Raw genomic sequence first — 20,276 nt, 5'->3', positions numbered from 1 at the left:
CAATTGTATTTAATAATATTGATGATGATATTGATCTGATTGTTGATCTAATGGTCTTAATTGTGATTGAACCAATGGTGAAATTATTGAATAATTGAATTGGAAATGAAATTAATTCAGTTCAGAAGAGTTTTTTTCTTGTTGTTTTTCTCATTCATGATGAAAGAATAGACTTTGAGTTTGACTTGAGAAAAGGAAAAGATAATGTGTCTGTATAATACTTATGAGATGTTGAATGATCGTAATTAAAAATCGATAATGAATCAATTTAGAAGAATTAATTTAATTCTTTTGGGGGAGAGACATTTTATTTACTCAAAGATCAATGATCAACATTGTAATTTGATTGTTGTTGTTATGATGGAAAGAGTAATCTCTATCCAGGTAGAAGAGGAGAATCACCAGAAGAGGTTTAATAGTTGATCATGGTGATGATAATGATTAGTTGATTGTTGATGATTAAAAACAAATATAATGATAACAAGCTCGAAGGTCGTTTTGTGATGACGATTGAAGACAGAGAGAGAGAGATAGAGAGGAATGAGAGAGTGAGAGATGATGTTGGAAAATACCTTTTCGTTTGTTACTTAACAAGAGAGATGATGAAAAGTGATGATTAGAATTGAAAGATTAACCAATCAGAAGTTATAATGTAATAATTAACTAGGAAATATAAGAAAATCACCTTTGGAAAGAGAGTAATTAAAATGATAATTGATTAGATGACATCACGACAAGTGAGAGAGTAAAATAGTAAACAAAGTGAGTGAGAAACTAACGAAAAAGTGAGAGAGGAAATTGTTATTAAAACGAAGAGAAATTTTCATTTACCTATCAGTCTAAAAGTAATCAAAGAAAAAGAAACAACATTTATATATGTTTACCTTAATTAACTTTCACTCTTAACTGTTGATTATTTATTTTTATTTTATTCTTTTGTTTTTCATTTACCGTTACACTTTTTTTTTTTTTTGTTCTTTTTTGTTCTCTCTCAAATTCTATTCTCTTCTATCAAATATGATTTCAAATGCTATGGATCTTGTCCATGAGAACAGTATCTTTGCAATCTCATTACTTCAGAATCGGTAAGTTGATTGGACTTTTATTTTCTCACCTTCGATTACCTTTGTTGACATTTTCTTTCATTTTCTATTCGATTTTGAATCTAATCATTTGATAATTCTCTCTCTCTCTCTCTCTCTTTGTCTCTCTGTAGATTTGATCAATCGTCGAAATTAATGTTCCTCATATCGACTTTATTTGATCCTCGATATGCTTTTCTTTTCTATGCTCCAATTTTATATTCTCTTGACCGTTATACTGGACGTAAGATAATGTGGGTCGCTGTTATCTCCGAATGGTCAAATCAGATATTAAAATGGATTCTCCATGGTGAAAGGCCTTACTGGTGGATCCATGAAACCTCAGTTTATAATAAGACAGGTTTACCTGATGTACAACAATTTGTGATCACCTGTGAAACTGGACCTGGATCACCTTCAGGTCATTCAATGGTTACCGCTTCCGTTTGGTATATTCTGATTGAAGCTTGGCTACGACATCGTTCAGTTGATTCAACTAAAAGCAATTTAACCGCCAAATTGGCCTGGTCATTTTATACCATCATTTTGGCTGTTGTTTCACTTTCACGTGTTTACATTGCTGCTCATTTTCCTCATCAATGTTTCCTTGGGGGCATAATTGGTGTTGCCGTTGCCATGATTATCAGTAATCTAGATACAGATTCACTTTCACGTCGTGGCTATTTAACTGGTGGTTTCGGCCTTTTTGCCTCGGCCATGGCCACTTATGTTTCCCTTAGAGCCTTAGGTGTTGATCCAATGTGGTCGGTTGATCGGGCACTTAAATGGTGCGCTAAACGGGAATATGTTCACCTTGATACAACTCCTTTCTTTTCAATTATGAGATATGTTGGCTTCTTTATCGGTATGGGATTAGGATTAACCTCATCTTACTCTAAATCGGCGTCAAAGGTTAAATTTACTCTGGGAATGAAAATTTTATCCACAATTTTGGCCTTCGCTGTTTGTAAAGCTTCAGAATACATTAAGATACCAATGATTAGTCAACTTTTCTTCTATTCAAGTGCTCTTCTAATCAATATCATCTTACCTTATACATTTGTCGCTCTTATCCCTTACATGGTTAGCAAATTATCAGTGAAAGGGAAAACCAAATCAAAATAAATCATCATCATCATAATTATCATTTCCATCAAGATTCGTTTACGTATCAACAAAATTATCATTGTGATTCCAAAAGAAGAAGAAAAAAACAAAACTATTTATATTTATTATCATGAAAATCTCTCTCTCTCTCTATTTAGAAAATGATATAATCGAAATTAAAATTCATCTCTAATCATCCTCATCACTTTTCATCAACAACGAAAACACCGAAAAGGATAACAACCTAATCCTCGAGTTTATAATTTTTCGAATTATTTTTTCCTCTTCCAAAACTCTAAAATTGTACAATTTGTGAATTACTATTCATCTATAATAGTTCTAAAATCTATTGTTAAACACCATTGATTGTGTTCAATTACAATCATTAAAAATTTCAAAAACCAAAACAAAAAACAATCAAAAATTGAAAATAAAAATTTAAAATAAACAAAAATCAATTTAAAATTTAAATTCGAAAAAAAAAGTTTCTCTTTAGTTTCTTTTCGCGTCAACAGATGTCACCACTTTTTCGATAAACAAAAAAAACTTTTTTCTGGTTCTGTCAACAATTAGAACCATTTGATGGAAGCGCCACCTTGAATTCTGAACTTTTCAACTTGAGCATCAATTCATGATATTTTTTTTTTCTTCAACAAGTAACTTGTATATTCTGTGAGTGTGTGTTTGTGTTTACAGTTATATTTTTGGATTTTATTTTGCTAAATCAATAGCAAAATGAATTCTAGTGAGTTAAACATTAGACCGGAAAGTCAATCAATTGATTCAGTTTGGGGTTTATCTTTACTCGCTGCTGGAACCATTGGATTAACTGGGATAATCCCGATCATTTTTATGTCCTCATTTGAACTTAACGATAAAGGTAAAGTGGGTCAGGTTATAATTATTTATATCTTAAAACGCCAGAATTTATAATAATATTATATTGATTTGAATACGTTTCCAGATTCCAGAAATAGATTGAAATTATTATTAAGCTTTTCCGTTGGTGGTTTACTTGGTGATGTATTTTTACATTTACTACCGGAAGCTTGGACGTTTGTAATTAAATCATCGGGATCATTGGTTGATGAATATTTCAACATGGGACTTTGGGTCGTTTCCGGAATATCAACTTTACTCGCAATCGAGATGATCTTCACTCTATGTGGATCATCATCATCATCATCAGATGATGATCATCATGATGATCAACAATTTAAGGTGAGAATTTGGTTCAATCGTTTTTATTATAATGTCATTTGTTGTGAATGAAACAAATAAAACGGATACAATTACATGTAATATTTACTACTAAAATGTAATTCAATTGTATTCGTTAATTGTTGTTACTCTTGTTGAACAACAATTTCCGTGTTTTCAGTAATTTGTAACTTCTTTTGAGATTCAATGTTGTGATTATCAATTTCTTATAATTTTTCTGTTCTTTGCTCTTTCCCTCCTGTTAATTGCGTCTGCAATATCAATTGAAATGGAAACAGATAACTGATTCTAATTATGATAACAATCAGAAAGCTGAAAAATCAATTGAACGACAATTAAGTGATAAGAAATCATCTCCATCGGTTGCTGGTTATTTAAGTGTTTTTGCCAATGGAGTTGATAATTTTACCCATGGTTTAGCAATAGCAGCAAGTTTCACCGCCGGTGTAAAGGTAAATCATTTTGTCCCCCAATTGAAAATTTCCAACAATTAATCATTAATATACTTTTTCGTTGTTGTTGTTGTTTTTTTTCAGATCGGTGTTCTAACAACAATCGCCATCCTAATCCATGAAGTTCCCCATGAGTTTGGTGATTTTGCCATCCTAATGAAATCAGGTTTCTCTCGGTGGAAAGCCGTTCAAGCTCAAATTTTAACAGCGGGTGTAGCCATGATCGGTGCGGCTGTTGCTCTTTTAGCTCAATCAAATGAAACTGAGGTCGGAACACGGACTCGCTGGATTTTACCCTATTCAGCGGGCTGTTTCCTCTACATTGCAATGAGCAACATTCTACCTGATATTTTAAAGGAAGACAATCCAAAAGAGTCAATCAAACAATTAGCATGTATCACACTCGGTGTCACAATCATGGGTCTAGTCAATATGGTTGAAGATATTTCATTCATACCTTACCTGTAAATCCCATCATCCTCATCCTCATCATATTCATAAGTGCATTTATATTTACCGTTATAATCACTTGGAAAATCAATCAATCAAAACGCAAGAAAATTTTCAAATTGTAAAATATCAGATGAAACAATCAATCAACTATCAACAAATTTGATTCCACGTCGATACAAAAATCAATACAACAATCAATACAAACTGTATAATTGCAAATACTATTTTCTATTTACTCTTTGATTAAAACAAAAGAGACACACAAACAATTTAAAGTCAACAATTAACGAGTTAATCATCAAAACAACAACTCATTTAAAATCCAACCAAAATCAATGTAAATTAAATACTCTTTTTTTTATATATATAAATGATAATAAGTTTTTAATTTGATTAATCGCTAAATAAAAAAAGACATAGTTTATTCAGCTGATTAAATAGCTGAATTAGTTGATTGTTACAATTGCTTTTTCATGTTTTGACAATTGGAGAGATACAATTTCACATTTGTCTCTCAATCTCTCTCTCTCTCCATTTTTCTTGCTATCAATTGATTGGGACAATTTACAATTTAAAAAAAACATCATCAAATCAATTAGATAGAAATCTCAGTTAATAGAAAACAATTAATTGTTGTGATTTATAAAGGTAATAATATATATAATCAACAGAGGAATATAAATTGTAATGGTTTTGAAATACATCTCGTTTTTTTTGCGGAAATATCAATTGGAAAATATTTTGGTGATTTATATAAATATAAATGTTGTTATCAAAAACAAGATAAACAATTTAAAGTTAACAAATAAACAATCTGAAACAATTAAACAATCGAGGGTAACAATACCAAAACAATTAAGAGTCAAAGTGGGACGACAATGACGACGAAAGTAACAACAACGATGACGAGGTGAAAGAGAGAGAGAGAGCTTGCTTGTAGGTCATTTTTTAGCTGTTCGTTGTCGGTTTCTTGGTTCAAGTTAATACTTTCCAATATTGTGAGATATGAGAAACTGATTATAAAAACTAATTGGTAGCTTGTTGATTGATTGGTAAAGTAAAAAACACACCATGGAGAGAGAGAGAGAGAGTGGAGTGTTTTTTGTTCACTGATTCGTGGTGGTGGTGGTGGTGGTTCTTTGAAAAGGAGAGTTGATTGGTTTAAATTGTGAACCGATTTCTTAAAAATCACTCTTGGAACGAGATCTATTTCTGATTGAGCCTTTATTGTTTGTGGATAAAATATTTGATCCTGAGTTAATTGTCGATGATCCTCCTTTCATTATCGAACTTGTTGATTTAGATCTTTCATGATTTAACCTTTCCTTTTCCTTTCGACGCTTTAAACTTTGCTCTTTGTGCTCCTTTTGAAGATCCTTTTCACTTAGGTCCATGTTAATTACTCTTTCAATGAGAAATTCATCGGTAACAAATTTACTTGGAATATTTTTCAATGCGAATAACGTTTCATAAGCGGAAACACATTTAACTCGATCCTCATTTCGACCCAAAACACTGGCGATTAGTATGATTGCCACTTTAAAGATAACTACGATTCCTCACAGAAAAACATATCCCATACTCGAAGGACACAAGGCCAGGATAGAGTTCGAGAAAAGAAACACATAAACCATTCGGTCATGTAAAGAACCGGGTCAATTTTTTGCTTCTTAAACAATTTATAAATTGGCGGGTGAAACTTTTTTATAAAACTGGACAACATTTGACCGTGAAGCTGAATAGCCTCTAAACCTGGTGAAAAATAACCGGGAACATAATGATCACAGATTTGTAATAAACACCAAAATGCATCTTCAGCGGGCATTTGCATTAAAAGGACGGAGGCAAGTGGAGCTTGACCCTGACAATAGCCGATGTCCGGTTTGATCACAGAAAATGCTTTCAAAATTCGATATAAATCCTCTTGACCGGAACCATTTTCCTGGGCAAACATCTCATGGGAAGGAAATTGTCTATTCAAATCTTTACGAATCTCATCGTTAATCTTTTCATCGCCCGGTTGACCATCTAACTTTAAAAATAATTCCGGATTTCGTTGCTTCTGTTTATGTCCAGCGCAAAGGTAAAACCAAGCTTTACCTCGAACCGAATCAGGGATACCCTTTCGACAACGGGTTCGCAACTTTTTCCACTTCTTGTGAATATATTCATCCCAATTAGTGAACATGTGAAGCCATTTTGATTCACGTTTACGGGTCATTTCAACCAAAGATAAATTACTCATATCCTCAGATAAACCTTTCGATTGAGGATCGTTAATATAAAACCCGTAGCGATCTAATTTAGCTGCGGCTGCAGCGGTTGAAGGTGAAGAGGATGACGAAGATCCCTCTCCATTACCTTGTTTCATTTTACCACCACCACCACCACTGGAACTGCCTCCACCACCACCACCACCGCCACTACTGGCGGTGATTAAATTGTTCTTATAATTGGCTGTTCGTCTAATTGGTGTGGAATAATCTTCATCATCATCTTCATCTTCCTCCTCTTCATCTGAGGTGTCAATCATGGTTCCATTACCAGCATTAGTACCCGTGGTTGAAGATGGTGCTGATGTTGATGCCAAAGCAGCGGCAGCAGCAGCAGTCATAGATGATTTGGAAATACTTCCATTATTACTGGAATACCCTGTTTTATTATATGAATAATGATTCTCATGGTGATGGTGGTACATTGAAGATAATGAAGATGTTGTATTTGTGGTTGTTAATAAGGTTGGTGTTGAACGTTGTGATTGCTGTTGATGTGGTTGTTGTTGTTGTCTTTGATTTGAGATTGTGCTGATAACATTAGCTGATGAAGGTAAATATGAAGATGATGTTGTTATTGATGAAGGTTTTATTGCTACTTTGGACAGAGATGATGATGATAAAAGTGAAGTGCTATTTTTACCAGATAATCGAGATTCATCAGAATAGCTTCCATCAAGGACACTTGCATTTCCACCACCACCGCCGCCGTTAATAGTGGCCAACCTTTCACCACCATTTCGTATACTTCGTCCAGAAGCAGCGGCAGTAGCTGCAGCTTCGGCAGCGACTACTCTCCAAGGTCCATTAGTACCTCTACTCGATCTTTGTGTCATGGTTTTGTATGTATTTTATATCCTGTTCATGATGATGATGGAGAAAAAAAAGAGAGAGAGAAAGAAAAGAAAGAAAGAAAAAGATTTAATTAGATCAACCATGTGAGACAATGTTCCGCGCGGAAGTTGACAGTCTTATTATTATTTTCCCTCATCATTTTCAACCTAAATAAAGGAAAAATCAAAATGAAGGAAAAGAGAGAGAGAGAGAAAACTAATTGTATTAATTCAGTTCAATTTCAATTGAGAAAAAAAAGATGAACGAAAAAAGAAAGAAAATTTCAAGGAGAATAGAAAATTAAAAGAAAAGATAAAGTAAACAATTTGTTTGAGAGAGAAAAGAAAAACAATTCGACTTGAATGAATTAGTGATTCTTCAAGTGTGAGTTGGTGTAAATTGTGAAGAGGAAAAACTCTGGTTCTTCATTTGGGTTGATTATTCTTCTTAAATCATGACTAGATTGTTTTCTCATTCAGGCTGATTGTTTATCGTTGTTGTTGTTGTTGTTGTTACTCAAATAAACACTCACACAATGTTGATATTTCATCCAAGGATCAAGGTGGGCAAAATGTTCAAGGCGTGGCACAAACTCTCAATGTTTATGGACGATTACAAATGAATATCAAGTTCACAAGATGAAGGAATAATGTTGATAATCAACATCGACAATTGAATTAAAACAGTTACCAGCTGAATACAAGAGAATACAAGAAAACCTCCTCTCTTTATCATCCTAAAAGTCCTTCTCTTTTACTCTTTCATTTCTCTTCATCTCCTTCTTTTCCTCTCTCAGACCAATTAAAATCTATTATATGAATAGATACATTAAAGTAATTGGCTCTTTCTATCCAGTACCATGTGTAACTGTGCACAAATTAATCAACAATTCAATGAGATTAAATTTGCTTGGGAATATGTATCCAGATCAGAGACAACAATTAACTGTAATTGATGCTGGTGACCTTAAATATGATTTATAATTGTTGCTGAGGAGGAGGAAGAGAGAGAGAGAGAGAGAGAGAGAGAGAGAGAGAGAGAGAGATGAAGGTGATGGTGAGAAATTTTTTTCCACCGTTGATTTAATAGTCCATCTAAATTGATCCGGTGACATTTCAGTTTTGTTTTTCTGGTTCATTTTCAAGATGATTCAGCCACTTATAAGATGATTCACTTCTCACTGAATTTAGATTAATCCACTTGATGATTAATTAAGATTAAATGGATATAATGAGAGATAGAGAGCACAAATACTATAATCAATTACTAAGCTAACAGGTAAATCTAAACAATTTAAATTGTAAATAAGAAACAATAACAACAACAGAGATTATTATATGAATAAAGAAAACAATTGGATTAACTTACAGAACTTGGATTTGATTTGATTATAAATTTCTGGCGAAAATGAATCACTAATTGTTATCGATAATTAAACAGTGAATATTTTAAATTAATTGGGGAAGAAGTTCTATCATTGGGTTGAGAGCAATTAAGATTTAAATCAATTGGAAAAAAGGGAGAGAAAAAATGGAAACAAGAAGGAAAAAAAAGAAAATGGAAAACGTTGACAACAACAAGTGATGGCGAAGAAAATTATTGACAATAAAAGAGAATAGAAAACAGATGATAAAGGTGATGATGATGTAGCCAATGTGAGACCAGGTGAAGATGAAAATGATGATGATGATGATGAAGACGGAACAAGCAATTAACCATCAAAGGGCAACAATCAACAGGTAACAACAAACAACAACAATATGGATGGAAAACAATAACAAAGCCTAAAAGGAAAATGAAAACTCAATTGGCCAAAGAAGAAAAGAAAACGATTGATTGTCTTTAATTAGAAATTTAAAATTCATTCTAATTACCTAATTTAGTGGGACACAAGTTGATTAACAATTAACTTCCAATGGTGAAAGGCACATAGTTTGTCGAAACTCAATTAATAAAGAAAAAGAAAAGAAAATTTGTCAACACGAGAAAAAGAAAATGTTTATTTTCAGTGAGTAACTTTTCGTATAGAACAATAATGTTGATATTTTTTTTTCTTCTCTCTCCCGATCTTCTCACTCTCTTTTTATCTTCTCTTTCTTTCTATAAAATTCTCTCTCTCTCTCTCTCTCTCTCTCTCTCTCTCTTTTTACTAACAGTTTAAGTGAAGAACAATAACTCAGAATGTTATGAGATTTTCCAAAAGAGTGAGTTGGAAAATCGTATTCGTCAGAAGCGATTCCCTCATTTCCATGAGGCAAGGAAAAGAAATTCATTGAAAATTGAACTTTTTCATTTTCCCCTGAAATGGTTAATCATATTCATGGAACACTCTGTATATTGGTTAGTGATTGATGGTAACCCACAAACATGTCAAGGCATAACTAAAACCATTCAATTGATTCTAATTGTGTTTAGATATGAGGACGTGTACAGTTTGGGTGAATTCAGTTATCATGAAATATTCAGTTTCAGAATAAGAGATTCAACCTTTTCTCTTTTCTCTTTCCTTCGTTTTTCTGATCAAAAAAGAGAAAAAAAGTTTTCGATTTAAACTTGGAATTAGATCAACAAGGATTTTCTGGTTCACTAATTGTTCGTATTGTTGTTGTTTACTTTTCGGTGAGAGGAGAAAAAAAAAGTTCGCAATCATTTTAATTCAAGTTAATTGAAATAAATTACAAATCAACAATCAACATTAAAATTAGTAACATGATTAACTAACCGATTCAATGAATTCTTCAACAATCAAATGAGTATTTAAATTCATCCTTATTAATCAACAATCGTTTCATGCTCATCTTAATTTATCGTCATCACAATTTTAAATCATCAACAATCAATTGGTTAATCAGTTGAATGACCAGTGTTCAAAGGTATAATCATGGTTTCCAATTTGATTGTCAACTGAATTGAAATTTTCTTCTCAAATTTTTAATTTAATCAATCAGAAAATGATTGTTATACAATTAACGACTTTTTATTTTCCCGTTTTTCTTCATGTTATCATGATTTCCTTTAAGTTTTGTCAATAGCAATTAAGGATAAACAAGAGAGTTTTTAATGGAAATTAATTGTTTAAAAAAGTTAAAGTTTTTAATAATAAATAAAGTTTTAATTTGGTTCAGTTTGAGTCTTTGATGTATTTGATGAACGATGGGTTTGGATCAACTTGATTGAGATGAGCTTTTTTGCCAAATCAAATAGACGCTTGTAAACATTACCATCATTACAATCTACAATTAAAAAGAAGATTGAATTTAATTGCTCATCAAATCGTTTTGATTGTCGTTCTTACCTAAAGCTGACATAAGAACCATATTGTGTAAATCAAATGCATAGACAAGAGAGAGAGAGAGAGAGAGAGAGATGAGGTCATAGCAGGTCGTAATTCAATCATGAGTGTTGTTAATTCATCTTGAATTTGTTCAATTGAATTTAGATCCAATCCAACCGCCAAGAAATTACCTTTACTTTCAACAAACAATCGTGAAACCGAAATAAAAACAGACCAATTGTCGTAAAAGTGATTTTGGCATCATATTTATCTGCTATCGAGACCCAATCCCAGTATTTGGTTAACATGTAGTAGATGAGATCAGATTTTGCCGCTTTTCGATTCGATCGAGAGTCGAAGATCATTTCGACTCTCAATCTAAGCCTTTTCATATGATTTTCCTTGGATTCATATTCGACATTCAACTTGACCGAAAGCTCGATGACAGTAGTAATAAGCTGAAAACAATCGTGATAGACCTTCAACATTATTAACAATTCGTCCTTCGTTTTTTTCCCAGATCACCAATATTCGGCCCAGTGACTCGATAAAGATAACCAATAAAAGTGAAAGTGATTGTCTGTTGAGGTTCAAACCATTTTGAATAGATAACGAGCTGTTTGAAGATACAAAGTGGTGTTTTTGCCCTCATATGTACACGTAGCCACCGTATTGGCAAAGATTCGTGGTAATCCGGAAACAAGGAGGAATCCATTTCCTCCACAAGCTCTTCGACAAGTTTCAACAGCCAACGCTCTAAGACCAGAGGACATTGCGTGAAGTAAAGGCATCAATCCATAATTACCTCTTTTTGACATTCTCTCGTTGACATCTTTGAAAGCGGTCATTAAAGAGATGAAAACGGCTTTACAAGCGTGCGACAAAGCGATACACGAAATAAAATTTGCACTTTTGAGCTTAATAATCAATCATCTTCATTCAACTTGAATTATTTGAATCAGGATTTGGACCTTGCTTACGAATGGTTGAATATCTTGTCGCTGTGGCCACTTTCGATTGTGGCCACTTTCGAAATGTTGAAAGACATCATGTCAATGATGATCACACGAACAAACAACATCGTTCCAAGGTTAAGCTTATCAGTTGCTTCTTTAGCTTGGTTACATCTATTCTCGTCAACGATAGCGTTTTTCATAAGCATATTGGTTCGATGACAACGACTGACGATAACTTAAGATAACCATTATCGGCTGCCTTGAGTCTGAACTTTGGCCCAAGTTCACCAACCTCCAGAAAGTGGCTCATGAAGTTTCCAAATCACGAATTTGAACAATGAACGGATATGAAGTCTCCGGTAAATGTATGATCTGAATCATCATTATAATCGTTTCAGTCTGTAAACCTTTGAGATAACTTCCATGGCCCAGTTCGGTCTGAGCATAAGTACCGATAATTTTAAGATCGATAGCATCAGGTAACCATTGAGCTTTATTCATAATGATCCAAATAATAAACGGGAACATTAATCAAATCACTTGGAGGTTCATCTTCACAAAACCTTTTCTCTGCGAAATCAACAAAAAAAAAGAAGATGGGAAATTATTCTTATATTAACGAACTCACATGTAATAAATTAACAAAAATTTACTAATTACAAGTATACTCACCAAACTCTCAAAGTCTAAGGATTAACTTACAGAACTTAAACTTGATTTGTAACAATTGACAGACTATGTTAATGATTAGCAACTTGAAAAATGAAAATAGAAAATATCATCAAGGATAATGTGAGTAAAATTACACTCTCATGGAATACCGACTGGATCAAGGAAGGATAATGAATCAGCCCAATCCGATGTGGCTCGATTGTTTTGGAAATAAATAATCCATACAAGAAGAAGAGTTAATTCAATTACAGAAGCGATAAATGATAATACGACAAAACGTTTCATCTCCTTTTTTTGAGGATAATCTCTTTGAGATCTAAAAGCTTCCTGGAAAAACCAGACTGAATTCATGAGCCAAAGCAAAGGTAGAAACACAAATCCACCTGAAAGAAAAGAAAATAGAATGGAAAATAAAATTAGTAATTGAAAATCTTTAGAAAAATAACAATAAATCACAAATCAAAATAGAAAAAAATGTAAACACATTAACATAAACAAAGAATCAAATATTTACCATAGAAATATTTTCTACATATAATTAGCTTTTCTTCATCTTTCATTGATCTTATATCCATGTTATCAAAGTTATTCTATGGATTAATTAACGTTTTATCTGAAAAAATTAAAGGAAAAAAGAGAAAACAATTAATTGGACCAATAATCACAGAGAAAGAGAAAATTTTAAATTAATTGGAAAAAAAGAAAATGGAAAACGTTGACAACAACAAGTGATGGCGAAGAAAATTATTGACAATAAAAGAGAATAGAAAACAGATGATAAAGGTGATGATGATGTAGCCAATGTGAGACCAGGTGAAGATGAAAATGATGATGATGATGAAGACGGAACAAGCAATTAACCATCAAAGGGCAACAATCAACAGGTAACAACAAACAACAACAATATGGATGGAAAACAATAACAAAGCCTAAAAGGAAAATGAAAACTCAATTGGCCAAAGAAGAAAAGAAAACGATTGATTGTCTTTAATTAGAAATTTAAAATTCATTCTAATTACCTAATTTAGTGGGACACAAGTTGATTAACAATTAACTTCCAATGGTGAAAGGCACATAGTTTGTCGAAACTCAATTAATAAAGAAAAAGAAAAGAAAATTTGTCAACACGAGAAAAAGAAAATGTTTATTTTCAGTGAGTAACTTTTCGTATAGAAAAATAATGTTGATATTTTTTTTTCTTCTCTCTCCCGATCTTCTCACTCTCTTTTTATCTTCTCTTTCTTTCTATAAAATTCTCTCTCTCTCTCTCTCTCATGATAATCGATTCAATGAATTCTTCAACAATCAAATGAGTATTTAAATTCATCCTTAATTAATCAACAATCGTTTCATTGTCATCTTAATTTATCGTCAACAGAATTTTAAATGATCAACATTCAATTGGTTAATCAACTGAATTGAAATTTTCTTTTCAAATTTTTAATTTAAGCAATTAGAAAATGATTGTTATACAATTAACGACTTTTTATTTTCCCGTTTTTCTTCATGTTATCATGATTTCCTTTAAGTTTTGTCAATAGCAATTAAGGATAAACAAGAGAGAAAGAGAGAGAGAGAGAGATCTTAATGGAGATTAATTGTTGTTGTTGTTGTTACGATTAACTTGGGATCAGCTTTTTCTTTGTTTTTAATCAGTTGGGCTTAAAAATCAACTGATTTAAATTAGTTGAAGGTATGTAAAGAGAGTAGGAGAGAGAAATGAAAAAAATAGTTTAATCATTGATTTAAATCAAATGATTATCTTGGAAATATAATGTTATTGTTGTTGGTGATGATGATGGTGACAATGATGATGATGACAATCTGATAATCCGCTTGTTTAAATACAATTTTAAAAAGTAATTGAAACTTGATTGTGATCAATGTTTATCACTTAAATTGTTCATCTGATTGATTGTTAATTTAACAAATTTGGGAGCATTGTAGTTGGGGTAATGGTTGAGGCTGTGGATGATGACAATTCCATGGGCGCTCCTCCAATGTGATAGGCGATTTTGGCAAAATGTTCCCTTAAAAATGTATCAAGAGATTCAATTCCTCGGGTTTTGATATAATAATTTTTTATCTCCGCGGGTGTTACGGTTATTGAATGTTCAGAGTTAAGGTGAAGAGCCGCTTGGTAATCAAGATCACCGACAAAAGTTTTCTTCTCACATTGAAGTTGACAAGGTAAACACTCATATGGATGATATTTAAGGTGTGAATAGATGTGAGTTTTAATTGAATTAGCTGAAAGATGAGGTGGTTCAACTGGTTTAGAGAAAATTTTCTCACAAACTGGACAATATTCAGCAAATTCGGGTTTAGCTTCTGTACCATTAGTTAAACCTTGTAAAAATTCATGGCCCCAAGTTTCAATTGCTTCATCACAGTTACGAGTAAATGGTAGATCAGAATGTTCAACATGTTCAATTCCATGGTATCGAAAACTAGTATCACTTGTAAACGTTTTATTACAAATACCACATATAATTGGAGTATATTTCAAATGTAAACCATAATGTCCCCAAGCTGAGTAAATGTCCGATAGATTATCATCCGTACAGAAAATACAAAAGAATCTTGAACTCTGGTAAAAAGAGAGAGAGAAAATTCAAATCGATTAGTAATCAAATAAGAAAATATGAGAAGAATCAAATTTCAAGAAAATTGACATAGAAAGAGAGAGAGAGAGAGAAAAGCTTTTGGGTTAAAGACAAAAAGGATTATAATCCATTAGTGTTTCTTAATCCCAAAGGTAACGTTGTAATAAGAATAAGATAATTACATCATCTTTGAATGGTTGATAGTCTTCGTTATCTTCATCTCTGTATTCGATAGACTTTCGATTGTTGGCTTTTTTAACATTTCTCACAGAATCACGAGATTCTTTAAACTTTTTGAATGAAGCTGACGCTTGTTTGTACAATTGTCCAGTTTGTTTTCCTCTATTTTGATGATTGGCGATTTGTCGATTAGGTTTACCAGCTAAAGGTTTCCTTCTGACCACAGGTTTAACATTTGAACGTTCATTTTCTTGGATAATATTAATATATTCACGTAGAAAGTTATCCAATTCCGGTATAGTTGCAGTCTTCTTAAAGTATGACAGGCAATCATCTGATCTTGGTAATTTATGTTTATGAATCAAGTGTTCCTGGGCTTTATTGTTAACAGATGAGATTGCATAACGGCGACCCGATTCACGGCATAAAATACATTCCCATGGATTATATTTAAGGTGTTTATTGATGTGATTACGATCACACATCGATGTAACCTTTAACGAGGTCTTTGGTGGATTTGATAGGCGTAAAAGATAATCATAATGATTACAAACGGGACAAAATTTGTTTACAGTATCATTTGGGAACATTTCATCTTCCTCGTTATGACAAGCAATCTGATATTTGATAAACTTGTGGACCCATTTCTCTTTAGCTGGTATCTCTTCAACCCAATATTGAGCCTTTTTAATTGTTGGATGTTGGTTAAGGTAATGGTCAACCATTCCTTTTAATTCAACGGTCGCCTCGTCACATTCAATACATCTAAAAGGAGCATATCGTAATTCCCGGTAATAGGCTTGAACAGCTTCATATTGATCATCAAACTCTTCCAAATTAAAGAGGCAGAAAATTTTATCATCCAATTTAATTCGAGACTGCAAATTTCCAAACGTTGTTGTTGTTGTATTATTATTATTATTATTATTATTATTTACTATGGAAGAATCAAACTTTTCCAAATCTATTGTTATTATTTGCGGCTCCTTTTCTTCATATTTATCCGCGTCTATGTCATCACCTTCATCGTTACCTTCAGGTGATTCTGGTGGTTCCAAGTTGCTTTTACAATAAAAATCAATCGTCTCCTGGGAAAGTCTATTGAGAATTACACTAAATGGGATACAACCATTGGCCAGGGCAACACTATCCAAACTGTTATTGGTTGAACATGAAAGAGAAGATGGTTCATTATTCAGAGCAATTGAAGACATAATTTAAACCATAGATGAGAATTTAAATTCACAAAAAGTAAAAGTAATTTGGTAAAAAAAAAGCTCAATCAAAATGTAATTAGAAAAAAAAAGATAAACAAAAAAATTAAAGATCCAAAAGTGGAACAGAAAAAAAAATTTTCTTCTAAGAGATGGCGCTACTGGTGACGTTCTCTGAAAATAGCTTATTCTCACTACGAATTGAAAAGAAAACAATTAAATTGTTGATTACTCATTTTTAATTAATCTACACTGGAATACAGTTAATTTAACAGTTAATTGTTGGATCTGATTTGAAAGGGGACACGCGTAGAGAGGGAGAGAGAAGAAAATATTTTTATATTTATTTTTTGAGTGAGATTATTTTCTTTGATATTTTCTATTGTGGTTAAAGTTTTGTTTTGTTTTAATCTCTTGTGATTGTGATTAACAATTAAGCTTGACAATTAGTGCTGTTGTTGACAGAGAGGGAGAGATCTATCATATCTTTTAACAGTTTAAACAAATGGAGACAATTAACTGAACAATTTAATTTGGATAATAATCAAGGACAAAAAACTTGATTGAAAAACTTTTTCCTTCTTCTCACTCTTATTATTTTGTCCAATTGACCCTTGGAAAAGTAAACTGACCATTAGGAAATTGTGTTGACCATTAGAAATGATGAAGACAAAATGAGATAAGAAAGAAAGAGAGAGAGAGAAAAATAAGAGAATTAAAAAATGAAAGCTAATATATTATTAGAATAGGGAGATAAATTTATAAGATAATTTGTTAATTGTTGAAACGGAAATTTATTAATAGAAAAGTAAATCAATCATTAAGATAAAATAAACAGAGAGAGAGAGAGAGAGAGAGAGAGAGAAACAAATGTATAAGAAATTAGAAAGTGACCCTAACAATTAGGTAACAGGTTATTCATCACTTGAAACTGGACATTTGGATGAAAGCAAATTACAAACTGACCCTTGAGAGTACAAGTGAGTGTCCAGAACATAGAGTATTGACCATTATGATACCAATAGAATAATAATTAGCAAGAGAGAGAGAAAAAAAATCAAAATGAAGAAGAAAATTTTCAAGTAAAATGAATCATTAGAAAGGGAACCTGTTAAAGGTCAATTTCAAATGTGATGGTCAAGAGTAGTAATAGTAAAAGAAAGAAAGAGAAAAAAAGAAAGAGAAAGATAAACTGGTCATAATGTGTACCTGGTACAATTTTCATGTTTATTGTATTGAATAAGAGATGATGAGGATGATAAATGATTCTGAAGGTTTAACAGTTTATCCTTCAATTCAGTGTGAGTGTTAGTACCATTCACTGGTCAGTTCAGGTATCGCCATCACCATCATCATCAGAATCAGAATCAGAATCAAGAAAAAACTTTCTTCATCTTATTTTATTTTCATTCATCAGAAAAAGTAACTTACCTGTAAGAAAAATGTAAACATGATTCATCTTTATGATAATAACAATTTGCTTCCGCATTTACAAATACACCGGCTACTTAACATGATCATGATTGTTTGATTAACAATCATGCTAATCAAGAACAATTAATATTTACAATCTTAAACAATCGTTGAGACTATTATTATTTCCTCCTCTAATGTAATAAACACAATGGAAACCATTAGTTGATCATCAACAATTTACCTTTGTCATCATCATCATCCTTTGATTTACCTGTAATTTCAATTTCTATTCATAAGGTTACCTGGTTAATTTTCATCATCAATTCCTAATCACACTGACCTTAAACAATTTAATTGAAATGTTCCATGTTGATTGATTAGTTTGCCAACAACTTTTACTCTCTCTCTTTCTAAGTCAACAAAATGCTGACCAATGTCACTTTAAATCTTGACCATCGCAAGAAAATTTGAATAAATATTTTCTTCTCTCTCTCTCTCTTTCAAATTGTTACAATAATCGATAAAATCTTTCATAATCTAAATTAATCCTCATCACCAACAACTAACCCACTGAGTAGATACACTTACCTGTGTATCTTTGTGAATAATGATGACGATGTCCAGCAGAATTTGACCAATAAAGAAAAGCAAAGGTAAAAGAGGCGAGTCTCTGATAGAAAATTAATTTTAATTTTTTGTTCCAAGAATAAATTTCCCTCTTAAACCAATTTCAACCTCTTACCTTTTACCCAAGTTAACCCAAAGGTTCATTGAGCCTTAATACCCACCAATTGACCTCTGTAATCTTTGGTCACTCGATTGCTTCACCTACTTCATCTTCATCTATTTTTTTTTATCCTGTGGACACAAAAGACTCACAAGTACCTTTTTATTTTCTTGTTATTATTATTATCAAATTAACCCACAGGTAAAATAAACCCTCAGGTAAATTTTTCAATCTCTTTGATTTATATTACCTCTTAACCAGAATTCAATTAATCCTCATGGTTTAAATCACAATTCAAATCATCACCGAAACTCGTAAATCACTTGGTCGAGAAAAAAAAACTAATAATAACAATCAACCAACAAGACGAAAACCAATCATCATCATCATCAGAATCAAATGAACCATTTACAAACTTGGTTATAGTTAACAAAAGTTTAAATTGTCACAATTAAAATACTTAATCAAACTTTCATATTAACATATAAATCATAATAATAAATAGTACAAATAAAAGGTAATCAAGGAAAACTTTTCTCTCTCTCTCAATCAATTGTCAACAAGAAAAAAAGTTTCAGAATCAAATTGTGATTATTAATTGTGATTGTAATTGTTAACAACAAACGTGTAATTGATTGTGATGTTACAAATGATACGAAATTAAATAAATTAAATCAATGAAAGACAATCAATAAAGGAAAAGTATAATAATAACAACAAAACAAGGAAGCAAAAAGTCAAGTAAACAAACATATTGAACTTAACAACAACAACAACAACAACATCAACAACTGATACTGACCATTGGTCAAATAATATATATAAATCACCCGATAGAGAAAAGGATAAAAATTATGAACATACAAGATGAAAGATAAATGATAATCCTTTTCGAGGAGAAAAAAGTTACAGGGTTATCCTTATAATGTAATTTCATGTTTGCAAAGTTTTTTTTTTGTTCTTTACACAGGAGAAATGTCATTCTGTCAGTCAATCTCCTAATCTACCTTGTGTCCAGTATAACATTTTACTAATGTCCAGTCTCCTTAAATATATTAATAGTATCACCATTGGAAAAGGTGTATCAATGAGATTTTAAAATATGTATTTACCTTTGAACCCTTTTTGCTTGGTAATAAAAGTAATACAAAGAAATTGTAACTTTAAAAGGTTTTTCCTTGAAAATGAAATCTGAGTAAATACTGGACACACAAAGTGGACATTGTGTATTAGTGAAATACATACATATATATATCTAGGGGGGTTGGGGTGGAGATGATGATGATAATGATGATAATGATAAAGGTTAAATGGCTGGGATATTGATTATCGTTATTAGCCATTGGTCAGTTGGAAAGTTTTACCTTAAAGGTGTTCAAATGATTTCTGAAAGTTTTTATCATCATAAGTAATCAGTAATATTTAATATGGACATTGGTCAAGTAATTTATTTCAATGGAAAGTTTTTCTTTCTTTCTTTTTTGGTTTATTTTTCACCGGTGGGTATTAACTGTAACTGTGTATTCTTTGTGATATGATTAGTTTAGGATTTAAGGTTGGATTTTGCATATTGATTATCCTTTAGTTTGGGGGAAAATGTATCAATGGTCAAGCTTTTGGTTGGTTTGTCTCACTTTCTTTGGGTCAAATCAGTTCTTTTTTGGATAAGTGATGGTCATTCATTTGGACATTGGACAGATAACATGAAGATTTGTAAAGTCTGTTTGTTTATGTTTGTTTGACAAAACAGATTAGTGGGTGTGGGTGGAGAGGGTGGTCAAGATGAAGGTGGGTTTTGACTTGAACTGA

General features: G+C 32.0%; 4 protein-coding genes and 1 long non-coding RNA gene across 5 annotated transcripts; 2 read left to right on the top strand and 3 right to left on the bottom strand.

Moving 5' to 3' along the window:
• The first annotated feature begins 735 nt into the window (after positions 1 to 735).
• LOC128393410 (glucose-6-phosphatase 2-like) lies at positions 736 to 2,643 on the top strand. Its single transcript, XM_053353587.1, has 2 exons — positions 736 to 1,085; positions 1,217 to 2,643. The coding sequence occupies exons 1-2, from the start codon at positions 1,018 to 1,020 to the stop codon at positions 2,205 to 2,207; spliced, it is 1,059 nt and encodes a 352-aa protein (XP_053209562.1). The 5' UTR covers positions 736 to 1,017; the 3' UTR covers positions 2,208 to 2,643.
• A 136-nt stretch (positions 2,644 to 2,779) lies between these two features.
• Positions 2,780 to 4,539, top strand: LOC128393411 (zinc transporter ZIP13 homolog). Its single transcript, XM_053353588.1, has 4 exons — positions 2,780 to 3,069; positions 3,154 to 3,410; positions 3,689 to 3,862; positions 3,947 to 4,539. Exons 1-4 carry the CDS (start codon positions 2,925 to 2,927, stop codon positions 4,328 to 4,330), a joined length of 960 nt encoding a protein of 319 aa, XP_053209563.1. The 5' UTR covers positions 2,780 to 2,924; the 3' UTR covers positions 4,331 to 4,539.
• A 143-nt stretch (positions 4,540 to 4,682) lies between these two features.
• LOC128393408 (TBC1 domain family member whacked-like) lies at positions 4,683 to 9,449 on the bottom strand. The gene is given in 3 exon segments (XM_053353585.1): positions 4,683 to 5,876; positions 5,879 to 7,446; positions 8,791 to 9,449. Coding segments are annotated over 2 exon segments (1,926 nt in total). The 5' UTR covers positions 7,425 to 7,446; positions 8,791 to 9,449; the 3' UTR covers positions 4,683 to 5,496.
• Positions 9,450 to 10,319: 870 nt separating this feature from the next.
• Positions 10,320 to 11,276, bottom strand: LOC128393413 (uncharacterized). The gene is made up of 2 exons (XR_008326139.1): positions 10,718 to 11,276; positions 10,320 to 10,655 (listed from the first exon to the last, which is right to left on the bottom strand). It is a non-coding gene; the product is annotated as an uncharacterized LOC128393413 (long non-coding RNA).
• A 2,453-nt stretch (positions 11,277 to 13,729) lies between these two features.
• LOC128393409 (uncharacterized) lies at positions 13,730 to 16,451 on the bottom strand. The gene is made up of 2 exons (XM_053353586.1): positions 15,113 to 16,451; positions 13,730 to 14,914 (listed from the first exon to the last, which is right to left on the bottom strand). The coding sequence occupies exons 1-2, from the start codon at positions 16,322 to 16,324 to the stop codon at positions 14,243 to 14,245; spliced, it is 1,884 nt and encodes a 627-aa protein (XP_053209561.1). The 5' UTR covers positions 16,325 to 16,451; the 3' UTR covers positions 13,730 to 14,242.
• Positions 16,452 to 20,276: the final 3,825 nt, after the last annotated feature.

Source organism: Panonychus citri, unplaced genomic scaffold (genome assembly GCF_014898815.1).
Source record: "Panonychus citri isolate SS breed McGregor unplaced genomic scaffold, ASM1489881v1 Contig00138, whole genome shotgun sequence".
Taxonomy (NCBI): domain Eukaryota; kingdom Metazoa; phylum Arthropoda; class Arachnida; order Trombidiformes; family Tetranychidae; genus Panonychus; species Panonychus citri.
Note: the sequence above shows the minus strand (reverse complement) of the source record. Positions and strands in the feature narration are given on the sequence as shown.

Excerpts from the sequence above, each read along its gene's own strand:
- LOC128393409 (XM_053353586.1), bottom strand. The coding sequence starts at position 16,324 with ATGTCTTCAATTGCTCTGAATAATGAACCATCTTCTCTTTCATGTTCA. Across the intron at positions 14,915-15,112 it reads ATCAACCATTCAAAGATGAT|AGTTCAAGATTCTTTTGTAT; the intron begins GTAATTATCTTA and ends TCTTTTTACCAG.
- LOC128393410 (XM_053353587.1), top strand. The coding sequence starts at position 1,018 with ATGATTTCAAATGCTATGGATCTTGTCCATGAGAACAGTATCTTTGCA. Across the intron at positions 1,086-1,216 it reads ATCTCATTACTTCAGAATCG|ATTTGATCAATCGTCGAAAT; the intron begins GTAAGTTGATTG and ends GTCTCTCTGTAG.
- LOC128393411 (XM_053353588.1), top strand. The coding sequence starts at position 2,925 with ATGAATTCTAGTGAGTTAAACATTAGACCGGAAAGTCAATCAATTGAT. Across the intron at positions 3,411-3,688 it reads ATGATGATCAACAATTTAAG|ATAACTGATTCTAATTATGA; the intron begins GTGAGAATTTGG and ends AAATGGAAACAG. Across the intron at positions 3,863-3,946 it reads GTTTCACCGCCGGTGTAAAG|ATCGGTGTTCTAACAACAAT; the intron begins GTAAATCATTTT and ends GTTTTTTTTCAG.